Source organism: Ranitomeya imitator, chromosome 5 (assembly GCF_032444005.1).
Source record: "Ranitomeya imitator isolate aRanImi1 chromosome 5, aRanImi1.pri, whole genome shotgun sequence".
Lineage (NCBI taxonomy): Eukaryota > Metazoa > Chordata > Amphibia > Anura > Dendrobatidae > Ranitomeya > Ranitomeya imitator.
In genome coordinates this window covers 201458432-201473866 of record NC_091286.1, presented here as the reverse complement: position 1 = coordinate 201473866, position 15435 = coordinate 201458432, and the positions used below count along the sequence as shown (strand labels likewise).

The window sequence follows — 15435 nt, the reverse complement described above, 5'->3', positions numbered from 1 at the left end:
GAAATGACGGAGGAGATGTGGGGGGTGCCACATTATGGAGAGCTTTGTGGGTGAGGACAAACAGTTTGAATTGGATTCTATAATGAATGGGCAGCCAGTTTAACGACTGGCGAAGAACGGATGCGACCGAGTAACGATTAGCCAGATAGAAAACCCTGGCTGCTGCATTAAGGTTGGATTGGAGAGGGGAAAGTCGAGTAAGGGGGAGGCCAATTAATAGAGCATTAGAGTAGTCCAGGCGGAAGTGGATCAGGGCAACAGTGAGGGTTTTTGTTGTTTCCATTGTGAGAAAGGGGCGGATTTTAGAAATGTTCTTTAGGTGTAAGCAGCAGGAGCGGGCAAGAGATTGTATATGGGATGTGAAGGAGAGAGTGTCAAACATAACACCCAGACAGCGCGCCTGCTGTCGGGGTGTTATTATGGTGCCACCCACGGAGAGGGAAATGTCAGATTTAGGGAGGTTAGTAGACAGTTTTACTCTATGTTTGGAAGTTCTGCGGGTGAGGGGAGGTACTTGGCCAATGGAGCTTCTGAGAGTGTCATTGTAGTGGTGTACAGCCAGATCGCGACAGGAAAAGGAGGATATTGGGGACAGTGATGAATGTAGGGGGTCTGTAAGTGAACAATGGTTAACGGGTTGTAAATTTACGCAGGAGTGGTAGGTAAAAGTGTGCTGGGGTGGGCAGGGACTTGTGATCATGAAGGAGAGATTGTTGTGATCACAGAGGGGAAGCAGTGAGTTATCTAGGTAGGAGATTGAAAAGACCAGGTAAAGGGTGTTACCATCTTTGTGTATCTCAGAGGTTGAGAGGTGTGAAAGGCCAAGAGAAGTGGTTAGAGATAGTAGATGGGATGCAGATGGGGAAGTTGGATTGTTAATGGGGATGTTGAAGTCTCCCAGGATAATGGTTGGTAATTCTGAGGACATGAAGCGTGGCAGTCAGGCAGTGAAATGGTCAAGGAAGTGGGTTGGTGGGTTGGTGATTTTCCCTTTAATCCAGAGAGTCATACTACACAAAAACATTAATAAATAACATTTCCCACATGTTTGCTTTACATCAGCACCACTTGTAAAATGTTATTTTATTCTGTTAGCATTTTACGAGGTTTAAAAATGTAGCAGCAAGTTTTCATTTTTTCATGGAAATTTACAAAATGTATTTTTTAGGAACCTGTCCAGGTTTGAAGTGACTTCAGGGGTCCTATATATTGGAAAAACCGCAAAGTGATACCATTTTAAAAACAGCACCCCCTGACATACCGAAAACTGCTGTCAGGTAGTTTATTAACCCTTCAGGTGCTTTTCAGTAATTAATGCAAAGTGGCAGGATAGGAATGAAAAAGAATATTTTTACCACCTAAATATTGCTAACTTTTGAACAGGCTACAGTAGCTGGCAGACTCTAAGGCTACTATTTGGCCGTGATTAGCCATGGCAAATTTCAGGACCACACAATCATTATCTCAGGGTGCCGATGGGGATAAAGAGGAAGTCCCCACACTCTGTTAACCATTTATATGATAGTCATTATTGACAGCAGCATCTAAGGCGTTAAACAGATATGGAAGGTGCCAACACTGATCGTGGCTGATGCAGCAAGTTGTCAGCTATAGTGGACAGCCGACAGCTGCTGGATTGTCACCTGTATGGGGAGGCTATTCTTTTATATCTCATGTCAGTAAAAAGACGTATTGGCTGTCATTAAGGGGTTAAACTATGGTTTTCTCTGAAACACCTCAGCATTTTAGGAGTTAAATATATATGGCTGTAATCATGCAGCCAGTGCCAGATACCTGCTACCTGATATTCCCAGGCAGCATGTATCAGTTGTCAGGTCCCCTTTTGAATGCCAAATTGGTGAGTACTATCAATAAAATAAGGCCGGCTTCACACTAGCGTAGTAGGCCTGCGCATAGATCCGCATGCGTCTTGCGTACCTATTGTCAACATTGTGTACGCAGGGACATGCGTTGTATGCGGATGCGTCCCCGTGCGTCGTTTTGACATGCCCGCCAAACGCAACAAGGAGCTGGTGCGTGAAAAATAAAAAAAGAGACACCACAGACTTACTCACTAAACTGGAAGACTTGCAACTTGACACTATTTTAGCATTAATTGTTTATACAGCATTATCCCACATGATCAGGGCCTGGAGGCAGTATCATTATCTAGGTCCCGGGCTGGTGGGAGGATACTGTTGTCTTCCAGGATAAGGATGTCACATGGTGCCCCCGGATTAAATTCTGGGGGGTGATACATTGCTGACATCCTCTTCCTGTGGTCAGGTGGTAAACATTCTTTTGAGTCAATTGTCTCACACCTGAAAGCCAACAATGTGGGTCTCAGATTCACTGAGGGTCCACACATTGGCAGAAAGCAGCATTTGTGTTGACTGGAGCCCCTTCACTACTGATTCCCCTGATGAACCCCTTACGCCATTAAAGAAGGGGGAAAACGCATCGGGATGGGATGCGTTTTTTTTAATCCAAAGCTAAGCGACATAATGCCAATGGTTATTTGCAAAAGAGTTATTATAACTTGCAAGAATTCTTATTGGACCTGTCAGTCATGCTCAGTAAGGGTGATATGTTTAAGTGGCTATTGTGGTTTTGGAGGATAATGTGTCCCTAGCCAATTACTGGATGCCATATATCTATCCTTTGCTCTATTGACAGCTGATCATTCAGTTATTAAGAGATTTTATGGGGTGTGAGGATACAGGACGAAGGGTGCTGTTATGCATGTTAAAACAGACTATTTCAAACATACCGGTATATTAACAATATTACAACAATACAGACAATTTCTAGTACTCTTTTATTTAAAAAAATTTGTTTATTAACAAAATAAACTGTAGTACATACACATTTGTATCCAAGAATTTTGAGCATAGTAAGCAATACATATGAATTATGCATTGTTAAGCATACAGTAAAATACTTTAGTTATAACAAACGTTATCTCATAACTATATAGTGAGTATGTTAGATCATTTGTAACATGTGTTATGCAAATAAAGAGAAAAACACAAAACTATAGATCTTGAAGTATAAGGCTATGTTCACACTTTGCGGATTTTGCTGCGGATCCGCAGCGGATTTGACCGCTGCGGATCCGCAGCAGTTTCCCATGAGTTTACATTACAATGTAAACCTATGGGAAACAAAAAACGCCGTGCACATGCTGCAGAAAAATCCGCGCGGAAACGCTGCATGTCACTTCTTTTCTGCGGATTTTCACCTGCTCCAATAGAAAACTGCAGATGAAAATCCGCAGAAGAAACCGAAGTAAAAACCGCGATAAATCCGCAGTAAAAACCGCGACGGGTTTTAACTGCGGATTTTGGAATTCTGCTGCGGAAAAATCCGCAGTGGAATCCGCAAAGTGTGAACATAGCCTAACTATATCTACTCTAACCACTAATTCGCACCTTTTATTACTCTGAAATATTGAGCATACAAACGTTTCAGTTCATTGGATACCTATAAAATACATTTTTTTGGGTGTTGGTGACAGCTTGATGAGGGATTTCCCTGAAGGGTCAGACAGGGTGAGCCTACATTGTGCGGGGGTGCCACAACGTATCCCCTAGGGTGCCAGCCTCTGCTGCCAGGTAGGGAAACGGAGTACTAATATCTGTTCCCTTAGACTATTTTCTAAATATCTTTTAAAACCTGGTATAAGAACCAATGTCTGATCCACTCATCAAGATTTGTGTTATTTATTGAAATAGAGCCTTTTTTTAAAGAGATAAAAGCTAATTTTTGGGACTGTGTTTTTTTTTATTTGGTTTTTGATCAATTTTTGATTTTGTCTTTATGTTTTTTCCTCCCAGAGCCTTAACTTTTATTTTTCTGTCCGCATACACATGAGGGCTTGTTTATTGAGGGACGAGTTGAACTGCTGAATGACACCATTAATTTTAGCATATACTGTACTGGAAAACGGGTAGAAAATTCTATGAGGTGAAACAAAAAAAAATAAATAATAAAATTCTAAAGTTGATTTTTTGTGAATTGTTTTCATGGCGTACATTGTGTGGTACAAAATGACCTAGTAATACGATTCTGCTCATCGGCACGATTACGGTGATACCAAAGATATCGAGGTTTTTTTGTTTGTTTGTTTTTATTTTAGTACTGGGAAAACAAAATCTGAACTTTGGAAAAGAAAAGAAAATTTAGGAGCTGCGACACCATATTCCGAGACCCGTCACGGTTTCATTTCTCAGTCGATGGAGGTGTGTGATGGCACAACGTTTTTATTGATACCATTTTGGGATAGGTATGACAATTTGATCACTTATTAGAGCATTATTCATAGTACTGCAGTGACCAAAAAAAAATAAAAACAACTTTGGTGTTCTTGAATTCTCAAAGTTTACTGTACACTGGGCCTACTCATTCCTGTCTGTGATTCCTCGGCCCCTCTGCAGAGGAGATTTTTAATAGAAAGGGGGCGACATGTCAGTGAAAAAGCAGTGACCCGTTTTTCAAACACCAGAGGAAGAGGAAAGCGAAGGAGATCTGGAATCACAGAGAGGGAGAAGACCCAATGTACAGTCCGGCCCCAATGCACCGAAATCTAATTAGCAATACCCTTAGATAAGGCTTTTTTTCCCTTTAATTGTACAGGCAAATACAGAAAATGTATGGGAAAAATGAGGGAATGGTGCAGTTTACTTACCAGGATTGAAGAGACAATTCCAGAAACAAAGCATATTGCAAACCATTTCACTCGAGTGCCAAAATTTAATGAGGAGGAATCCAAAACCTAAAATAAAGTAAAAATGTATTAATGGGCTGTTCATGTGGCACAATTAGAAAAAACTTAATTACAACTAAAATGTCCATACAGAGAAAAGAAAAAAAAAAATGGTCGGAAAAGTAATGTATGCAATGGCTAGCACCATCTCCGGACAATAGGAGAAATTGGATTTCAGCGTGTCGCGGAGATAAGACGTTAGCAGGGGCTAATTCCCTCTTCACAGCAAAATAACTAAGCACCAGGCTTAGCGTGCATGTCTATGGGGAAAGTATAGAATGTAGTCACTAATTGTTAAAGACCGGTCCAATATCAACTATGAATAAACCAACCGTCCGAATTTGGATGCAGCATGCGTAGTGCTTTCACAACATGTACAGATAATATATTATTCATTAGATGTTTATAAGCAAACAATTATAAGAGTTATGTATAATACACATAGGTTTCATTTACCTTTCCTGGAGTAGATGACAATCCTTCCGTAAGCAAGAAAAAAAAAAAAAGAACAGAAAACAAAGCAATGCAAAAAATAAAATCAGCACATGACATTACAGTTTAATACCTAGGAAGCTGCAGGCATTACATGACATTGGGTGACTTGGATTGTGTTAGGATTTAGCTCTACCTGTAGAGCGTCCCTAAATCTGGGAGGGGGTTTTCAAAACCGAGCGAAACTAGAAGACTGTGGCATTACCCATAGGAATCAATCAGCTCAAAGGTCTATATTCTGTAGAAATATGAAAACATGGCAAGTGCTGCATCTGTTTGTTCTATGTAAAACAACAAAATCAGCCGTACTTACCTGGGCCATGCCAGCGCTGCTTCTCCACTGCTCCAACCACTGGGCTCAGTACTGGTGGTGTGCAATGGGTCCAGCATTGTGGTTACTGTTTACAATGGAAACCGCAGCACAATTTGGACATGACCTAACAGTCTGGGAGAACTGTCAAATTTGGTAAAAATATGACCCACTAATATGTATTAGATGATAATGTCAGTGAAAAATTATTGAACAAGGTCAACATGAACATGCACAATCCTTTGTGGTCTATATGAGGCTGTGCATTCAGGTAAGGAGACTGCGGCTGGTCCGTGCCTCACAGCCCAAGGTAGGTAAGTGGCCACCAGATGGTGTCTTGCCCTGCTCTCTCCAGTGTGAACTTAAGGTGTTGGGCAGCGCTAATAGGGCACTCCAGTCCCTAACTGGAGTCATTTTCTGCCATAAATGCACTGCACCTGTTAGGTGTGCCACTTAATGAACTAGGCATGTCTTACTCCAGTGCCTCTGCTCATTAAGACAGCCATACACTTTTTCAAGCACAACTACTGTAATTTTCAGACTATAAGATCCAAATGTTTTGTGGGGAAAAAAAAGAGTAAGGAAAATGGGGGTGCATGTTCTAGTCCAAATGTAGCTTATCTTGCCTGCTGGGAGAAGAGTGGGGTGGAGGAAAGCATTGGAGTTGGGTCACAGGAGGCAGGAGCCCATGGGGCGGACCCACGCCTTACTCAGCTTCCCCCCCTTGGTCTGTCTATATCAGGTATGCTATATTTAATTCAAATATTGTCTGCCTTTTATGCTTTTTCATACTCCCTCAATGTAGTTGCAATACTGGTTCTACTCCCTGATATATGACGCCCTACCACTTGGTATTAATTGTGGGGTATAAATTTCGTAATTACGGTATTTACCATTTTCTTGTTATGGTACTTTGATATAAGCTTGTACCGTGTGTCCTGCACTTTTTTTGCACTGCACAGATGCACTTTCTGCCTCATCTGTAAGGACATGTTTACCATTTTAATAAAATCTGGGCTACATGACCGTTTTTTCTTTCCCCCCTTTGCTCCTTAACATAGGCAAATTCCACTGCAGGCTTCCTGCCCGAAAATGGTGTCAATAAAAATGTTAACTCGTCCCGCAAAAAACAAGCCCTCACATAACGGTCAGATGAAATATGGAAAAATTATAGCTATTTTTGCAATAAAAGGCATCTTTTAGTGTGTGACAACAGGCAAACGAAAACCCAATAAAAATTTGGTATCGCTGTAATGACACCAACCAGAAGAATAAAGTCACCTAATCACTTATACCGCACTAGGAACGGCGTAAAGAATAAATAAAACAAATTCTTCACCTGCTCTTGATGTGTTCATTCTGCCTCCCAAAGACCGCAGTAAGGCTCATCTCACATTAATCCAGTGCTTACACTGGGGTTTCCGTTTAAATCTATGAAATACGTGATTCAGTTAGAACACCCAGAGGAAGATTCCCTATAATGAGGCAGATGGAGGTACTGTGGATGCTGTCTGGCCACCTATGATCCAGAAGTCCATCTTTTTAGTTGTGCAAAAAAGCGTTGTCCGCCATAGTTTTGTGCACGTCTGAAAAGAAGGAAAAGGCTGAATAGAGTCCAGACGGAGACCAGAGTAACTCTGCTGCCTCATTATAGTGAACAGATCCCCCAGGGTTTCATCTGCATCACATCACTCAGAGATTTATATGGAAACCCAAAAGTAAGTGCTCAGCATAGAGCGCCGGATAAATGTGATCCCAAACGTTATGTTAAATGTTCCCAATAAAAGCTTCAACTCAATCCACAAAAAAACAAATCCCCACTCAGGTTTGTTATCTGTTAACGGAAATATAGGGGGTTTCCACGTTACTGGTAGCACAAAAGTTCTGGAATATTGTTATAGCTCCACCCCTCCCCCCCCCAAAAAAAAAAAATAAATTCAGCAAATTCTGCGCTCCCAAATCCAAATGCCCTCCCCCTTCTGATCCCCACAGTTTGTCATTTCTGTAGCGATGACAGCCCGCCTAATTTTCGGATGAGTGTCTCCAGAAGCATGAGATGGGCACCACAGCACACTGGTGACTACAACACACACGTACTAGTGACAGCTGTGCCTAGTACGTTTCAATGGCAAGTTTCACTCAGCAACATCCACTACTGCTAGTTTCTGGAAAACAATTATGGAGTCAAAATTGTTATTACACCTGTAGATAAATTCCCAAAGGGGTGTAATTTCTAAAATGGGGTCACTTGAAGAAGAATTCTGCTCTTCTAGGATTAGGGGCTCCGTATATGGAGTCCACAAATTATTCTAGCAAAATCTGCGCTCCAGGAGGAAAATAGCGCTCTGTCCCTCCAGAGTGGCTAAGCAGTACTAAACAGCCATAGGTAGGGTATTTCTACATTCAGCAGAAATTGTTCAAATTTTGGTGCTATTTTTACCAGTGTGAAAATGTAAAATCTGGGTGGCAAAAATGTAATTATTTTTTCTTCATTGCACAATGGTATAACATTATGTGACCCATGTGTGGTGTCAATATAATCACTGCACCCGTAGATTAATTCACTGAGAGGTGTAGTTTGTAAAATAGGGTCATTTGTGGATGGAGGGGGAGAGTTCTGCTGTTCTGGCTCCTCAGGGGCTCTGCTAACGTGACATGGCACCCTCAAACCATTCCAGCAAAATCTGAATTCCAATATGGCACTTCTTCCCTTCTGAGCCTTTCGACCACATATGGGGCATCTCTGTACTTAGGAGAATTGCACAAATTCATTTTCCCCTGTAAACTTTTTTTGTGGGAAATATTTTTATTTTCATGGCTCAACACTACAAACTTCTGTGGAGCACCTGAGGGTGCAAGGTGCTCACTAGTAATAAGCGAATATACTCGTTACTCGAGATTTCTCGATCACGCTCGAGGGTCCTTCGAGTATTTTTTAGTGCTCGGAGTTTTAGTTTTTCTTGCCGCAGCTGAATGATTTACATCTGTTAGCCAGCATAAGTACATATGGGGGTTGCCTGGTTGCTAGGGAATTCCCACATGTAATCAAGCTCACTAAGAAATGTAAATCATTCAGCTGCGGCAAGAAAAAATAAATCTCCGAGCACTAAAAAATACACGGAGGACCCCCGAGCGTGATCGAGAAATCTCGAGTAATGAGTACCGTATTTTTCCGACCATAAGACGCATTTTTTTTCCTCCAAATTTGGGAGGAAAGTGTGGGTGCTTCTTATGGTACGGATGTAGCATGTGGGGAGGGGGGCAGCAGTGAGTGGGATCGCACTGTTATCCCACTTCAGGATGTCCCCAGTGCCCAGAATCAGTGCTGGAGAAACCATGTGCTCCCGATGATTAAGTGCAGTGAATATTCATTAGCGGCTCCCCGCCCACCTATCAGCTGAGCTGTGAGCCGGGAGCAGCAAATGCTTAAGCAGGGACACACATGGCTTCTCCAGCGCTGATTTCTGCAGCAGCTGGGCAGGTCTGTGTGTCCGGGAGAGGAGGCAGCAGGGGCCAAGGGAGAGAGGAGATGGCTGCATACCTGCCTGCCATGCCTGGGCTGGACGCTGAGTTCTGTGCAGGAGGACCTGTGATGATGTCAGGAGTGGGCGGGCTGGAGCATCACATGGCAGCTCAGAGCCCTCCCTCTTCCTGACATCATCACAGGTCCTTCAGGCTCTCCAGTCTCCACTAGAATCTGCAGCTTCCTCATAACCTGTGCTGTGGAAAGGAAAGCAGTCATGGGATGCTCCAGCTGTAACCTCACCACAGTGTGGCTGGCTGCCACATTTAAGAGGTTAGTCTTTACAAAACACACTAAAGCACTCTGCCACTCCTTTGGTGAACTATAACTCCCAGCATGTCATAGGATCTGCAGGACATGCTGGGAGTTATAGTTCTCCCATGGGATTTTAAAGCAGCACTCCAGTGTTATTTTGCAGTGCTGGAGTGGTGCTTTAAATATAAGCCCTGTGCCCCCATTCTTATACTCCAGCATATATACCCTCCAGCATCTTCATATAGTGCTTTACAGACACCGCACTGGTCCCACAGCTTCCAACATAATAACATACTATTATATATAATAACACCACATATAATAGTATGTCATTTATGTTATTAAATATTTTACCACATTTTTTAGCTTCAAATATTTTTTTTTCCTATTTTCCACCTCTAAAACCTGGGTGCGCCTTATAGTCCGGTGCGTCTTATAGTCCGAAAAATACAGTATATTCGCTCATCACAAGTGCTAACCACACATCTAGATAAATTCCTAGTGAGGTCTAGTTTCCAAAATGGGGTCACTTGTGGGGGGATTCCAGTGTTTAGGCACATCAGGGGCTCTTCAAACGCAACATGACACCCAAAGAATATTCCATTAACATTTGCGTTCCAAAACGTCAATACATTCTTTCTGAGCCCTGCCGTGCACCCAAACAATAGTTTCTTCCCACACATGAAGTTTCGGCGTACTCAGGAGATATTGCAAAAAATATTTGGGGATTTATTTTCTCCTGATACCCGTGCGAAAATATATAAATTTGGAGCTAAAAAACATTTTTGTGGGGAAAAAGTTTTTTTTTTTTTTTCACTGCTCAATGTTAAATACTTCTATGAAGCACCTGGGGATTCAAGATACTCCACCACACATCTACATAAGTTCCTTGAGGGGTCTAGTTTCTAAAGTAGGTTCACCTGTGGGGGGTTTCCACTCTTTTGGCACATCAGGGGCTCTCCAAATGTGACATGCGTCCACTAATTATTCCACCAAATTTTAAATTCAAAAGTCAAATGGTGCTCCTTCCCTTCCAAGCTCTGCAGTGCGCCCAAACAGTGGCTTTCCCTCATAAATGGGGTATCTGTGTATTCACGAGAAATTGCACTACAAATGTTCGGGTCCATTTTTTCCGGTTACCCTTGCGAAAATAAATTTGGGTCTTAAAAAAAAAAAAAATGTTGTGGAAAAGTAAAATGTTCATTTTTTCCTTCCACATTCCATTAAAGGGAAATTCGCAGGTAATGCTGTAGATAAGCCCCCGATGTTACCTGAAAGAGGAGAAAAAGACGTTATATTATACTCACCCAGGGGCGTTCCCGCTGCTGGTCAGGTCGGATGGGCACCAGTCGGATGGGCGTCTCCGGTCCGCTGCGGCGCCTCCCATCTTCATTACAAGACATCCTCTTCTGATCTTCAGCCACGGCTCCGGCGCAGGCGTACTTTGCTCTGCCCTGTTGAGGGCAGACAAAGTAACTGCAGTGCGCAGGCGCCGGGCCTCTGACCTTTCCGGCGCCTGCGCACTGCAGTACTATCCTCTGCCCTCAACAGGGCAGAGCAAAGTACGCCTGCGCCGGAGCCGTGGCTGAAGATCAGAAGAGGACATCTTGTAATGAAGATGGGAGGCGCCGGAGCGGACCGGAGATGCCCATCCGACCTGACCAGCAGCTGGACCGCCCCTGGGTGAGTATAATATAACGTCTTTTTCTCCTCTTTCAGGTAACATCGGGGGCTTATCTACAGCATTACAGAATGCTGTAGATAAGCCCCTGATGCCGGTGGGCTTACCTCACCCACGATTTTTGGGGTGACAGGTTCCCTTTAATTCACGTGAAGCAACTGAAGGGTCAATAAACTTCTTGAATGTGGTTTTGAAAACCTTGAGGGGTGCAGTTTTTAGAATGGTGTCACTTTTGGGTATTTTCTCTCATATAGACCCCTCAAAGTCATTTCAATGGTGATATGGTACCTAAAAAAAATTGCTTTGTAAATTTTGTTGGAAAAATGAGAAATCGCTGGTCAACTTTTCACCATTCTAACTTCCTAAAACAAACAAATTATGTTTTAATTTTAAAAATTGTGCTCATGTAAAGTAGGGGTGTGGGAAATGTTATTCATTAACTATTTTGTGTGACATAACTGTCTGATTTAAGGACAGAAAAAAGATTGAAAAGTGCTAAATTTTCGACATATTTCCAATATTTCCACAAATAAAAGTCATATCGAACAAATTTTACGACTATCATGAAGTACAATATGTCACGAGAAAACACTCAATCGGTGGGATCTGTTGAAGCGTTCCAGAGTTATTACCACATTCTGATCAGAAACGTGAAAACATGTTTCGGAGTGAAGGGGTTAAATGTTTAGAAACTTAAAATTTGGATAAAGAAACAAAGGACAGTGTGCATATTACTGTGACAGCTACTGAGTAGCAACATTGCAAAAGATGACTTCTGGGATTGAGCCAGCAATGGTGAACACACCCTGCAACATCCTGTGGCTTCACAGAGGCAGGGCCAGATCTTATCCCCAGCACCAGCTAATGCCTGGTCAGCTACACTGTACATACACAACACTAGCAATGTGCATGAGATTAACCCCTCTGTCCGTGGTTGGGGACACACCCAGAGCATGTTGCACTTGAACATTCCAGCTCTTTCAATTACTCAGGAGACAGGCGATGCAAAAATGTATTAAGCAGCAACTTATCAATACCCCTCTAATAAACACCCTGGCTTATCCATTGGACTTTTCTAGCTTTCTACAAGGTCAAATCTGGTATTGAAGCTTTTCTGCAAGACAAAGCTCTGAATGTCAGTAAGGCTGGAATCACACATGCAGGGAAGGTACAAGGGAAGAATTTCATCAAGGCTCTAGGACTGGAGTTGGGGAACACTGCGCTAGTGAACACAGGCTGCCAGTCGCGTATCGAACACTCATTCTCAGGTTAAATTATTATTCCCTCTCTGAACCCTGCTTATACAGGTACTATACAGATGATCAGGCTTTTAAATACATCAGATGGGGATTATATACATTAGGTAGGACTGCTCTATATGGGTATACCTTGACGATTGGTGGAGCAGCTTAGTATACATTTTTTTGCAAAAAAAAAAGTATCAACTAAATACCCTGTTTTTTTCCCATCTTTTGACTAGCACTTGCTTATTACTGTAATTTTTTTTTTTTTACAACAGAGTATTTTTGACCTCACTGTGCTCTTTTGTGTCTTCAAATTTCTTAGTGGTGTGTGAACAGGTTCCTACAGACTTGTTCATTGTGCAAGTAGCCCATGTGTTTCTGGTTCTGTAATTGTTCTCTTGTTTCTACAAGACTGGAGAGTCCACCAATCCTCTGTGGGTCATTTGAATCTAAGCTGTTCCATCCTGCATGTCCACATGAAAATTCCCTCTCTGAACCCTGCTTATACAGGTACTATACAGATGATCAGGTTTTTAAATACATCAGATGGGGATTATATACAATAGGTAGGACTGCTCTATATGGGTTTACCTTGACGATTGGTGGAGCAGCTTAGTATACATTTTTTTTGCAAAAAAAAAGTATCAACTAAATACCCTGTTTTTTTCCATCTTTTGACTAGCACTTGCTTATTACTGTGATTTTTTTTTTTAAACAGAGTATTTTTTACCTCACTGTGCTCTTTTGTGTCTTCAAGTTTCTTGGTGTGTGAACAGGTTCCTACAGACTTGTTCATTGTGCAAGTAGCCCATGTGTTTCTGGTTCTGTAAATTATTTTTAGGTTTGCTTAAAAATTATCCATCACAGGTCTCGAGTAGATGGGACATGAGCTGCCGAGAACAATGACAAGTTATACATTCAGAGCTGTTGCTGATCATTCTGTGTACATTAAGTGTAGTCAGGCAGTCGATTAAATAATCACCAGACATGAATCCTAACGGCGGTTGTTGAACACCATAGGTCAGCCAGTGCAAAACTAGGTTAGATCTCCACTTGGCAGTTCCGCAACTGTCCCTTTTATCTGATACAATGTTTCTCAGTCACAAAAAACTCTGTAATAAAATACGCAGTGAAAGAATTCACAGTAAAATTACCCTAAATATGTTTCCCAACTCTCAGAAGATGACTACGCTGCAGTGACAGATAATATAGAGCTTTATGTATGAGTGGTCACCTATATAAACTACAGGGGCAGATAGTATAGAGCTTTATGTATGAGTGGTCATCTATATACACTGCAGGGGCAGATAGTAGAGCTTTATGTATGAGTGGTCACCTATATACACTGCAGGGGCAGATAGTATACAGCTTTATGTATGAGTGGTCACCTATATACACTGCAGGGGCAGATAGTATACAGCTTTATGTATGAGTGGTCACCTATATACACTGCAGGGACAGATAGTACAGAGCTTTATGTACGAGTGGTCACCTATATACACTGCAGGGGCAGATAGTATACAGCTTTATGTATGAGTGGTCACCTATATACACTGCAGGGGCAGATAGTATACAGCTTTATGTATGAGTGGTCACCTATATACACTGCAGGGGCAGATAGTATACAGCTTTATGTATGAGTGGTCACCTATATACACTGCAGGGACAGATAGTACAGAGCTTTATGTATGAGTGGTCACCCATATACACTGCATGGGCAGATAAAACAGAGCTTTATGTAGGAGTGGGCACCTATTTACACTGCAGGGGCAGATAGTATACAGCTTTATGTATGTATGAGTGGAGTATATATGAGTATACTATCTGCAGGGGCAGATAGTATACAGCTTTATGCATGAGTGGTCACCTATATACACTGCAGAGGCAGATAGTACAGAGCTTTATGTATGAGTGGTCACCTATATACACTGCAGGGGCAGATAGTAGAGCTTTATGTATGAGTGGTCACCTGTTGTGAATTCTGTGGCTGAATTCACTCCTGTGGTCACAAGTGGTACTGCAGCTTCTGAGCTTCCTCCCTCAGGTGTTCTGGTGAGCTCGTTGGCTGCTTTGTTATTTAACTCCACCTGATTCTGTCTTCCTCGCTCCTTGTCAATGTTCCAGTGTTGGACCTGAGCTTCTGGATCTTTCCTGTGGCCTGCTGCTCTGCTTAGATAAGTGCTTCTTTGCTTTTGTTGCTACTTTTTCTGTCCAGCTTGTCTATTCGTTTTTGCTGGAAGCTCTGAGACGCAAAGGGTGCACCGCCGTGCCGTTAGTTTGGCACGGTGGGTCTTTTTGCCCCCTTTGCGTGGTTTTTTGCTTTAGGGTTTTTTGTAGACTGCAAAGTTCTCTTTGCTATCCCTCACTCTATCTAGAATATCGGGCCTCACTTTGCTGAATCTATTTCATCCCTACGTTTGTCTTTTCATCTTGCTAACAGTCATTATATGTGGGGGGCTGCCTTTTCCTTTGGGGTATTTCTCTGAGGCAAGTCAGGCTTGTTTTTCTATCTTCAGGCTAGTCAGCTCCTCAGGCTGTGCCGAGTTGCATAGGTAGTGACAGGCGCAATCCACAGCTGCCTTTAGTTGTGTTTAGGATAGGTTCAGGTATTGCGGTCTACAGAGATTCCACGTCTCAGAGCTCGTTCTATTGTTTTTGGGTTATTGTCAGATCACTGTATGTGCTCTGATTGCTGGCACACTGTGTCACTGGATTGCCTACATAACAGTACAAGGAGCCTACTAATGACTCTCAATAGAGGGAAAAAAGAAGTTCTGACATCATTTTTTTTTCTCAGCTCTGTGTTCAGCCTTTTTTTCCCCCTAAACATTTGGGTGTTTCAGGACACAGGTGTGGACATGGATATTCAGGGTCTGTGCTCTTCAATGGATAATCTCGTTACAAATGTACAAAGGATTCAAGATACTATTGATAAGAAATCTATGTTAGAACCAAGAATTCCTATTCCTGATTTGTTTTTTGGTGATAGAACTAAGTTTCTTAATTTCAAAAATAATTGTTAGCTATTTCTGGCCTTGAAACCTCATTCTTCTGGTAATCCTATTCCACAGGTTTTGATTATTATTTCTTTTTTGCGCGGCGACCCTCAGGACTGGGCATTTTCTCTTGCGCCAGGAGACCCTGCATTGAGTAATGCCAATGCGT

At 42.2% G+C, this 15435-nt stretch overlaps 1 protein-coding gene across 3 annotated transcripts in view; it reads right to left on the bottom strand.

The window, feature by feature from the left end:
• The window catches only part of SFT2D1 (SFT2 domain containing 1), an 86725-nt gene that overhangs the window by 23015 nt on the left and 48275 nt on the right, over nucleotides 1-15435 (bottom strand). For 2 of the 3 annotated variants that reach the window (XM_069769509.1, XM_069769508.1), the window contains exon 2: nucleotides 4688-4774. In XM_069769509.1, coding sequence (XP_069625610.1) covers nucleotides 4688-4774 — 87 coding nt within the window. Of the gene's footprint in view, nucleotides 1-4687; nucleotides 4775-5221; nucleotides 5333-15435 lie in introns of those variants that run through there. The other variant, XM_069769507.1, reaches the window with a different exon arrangement.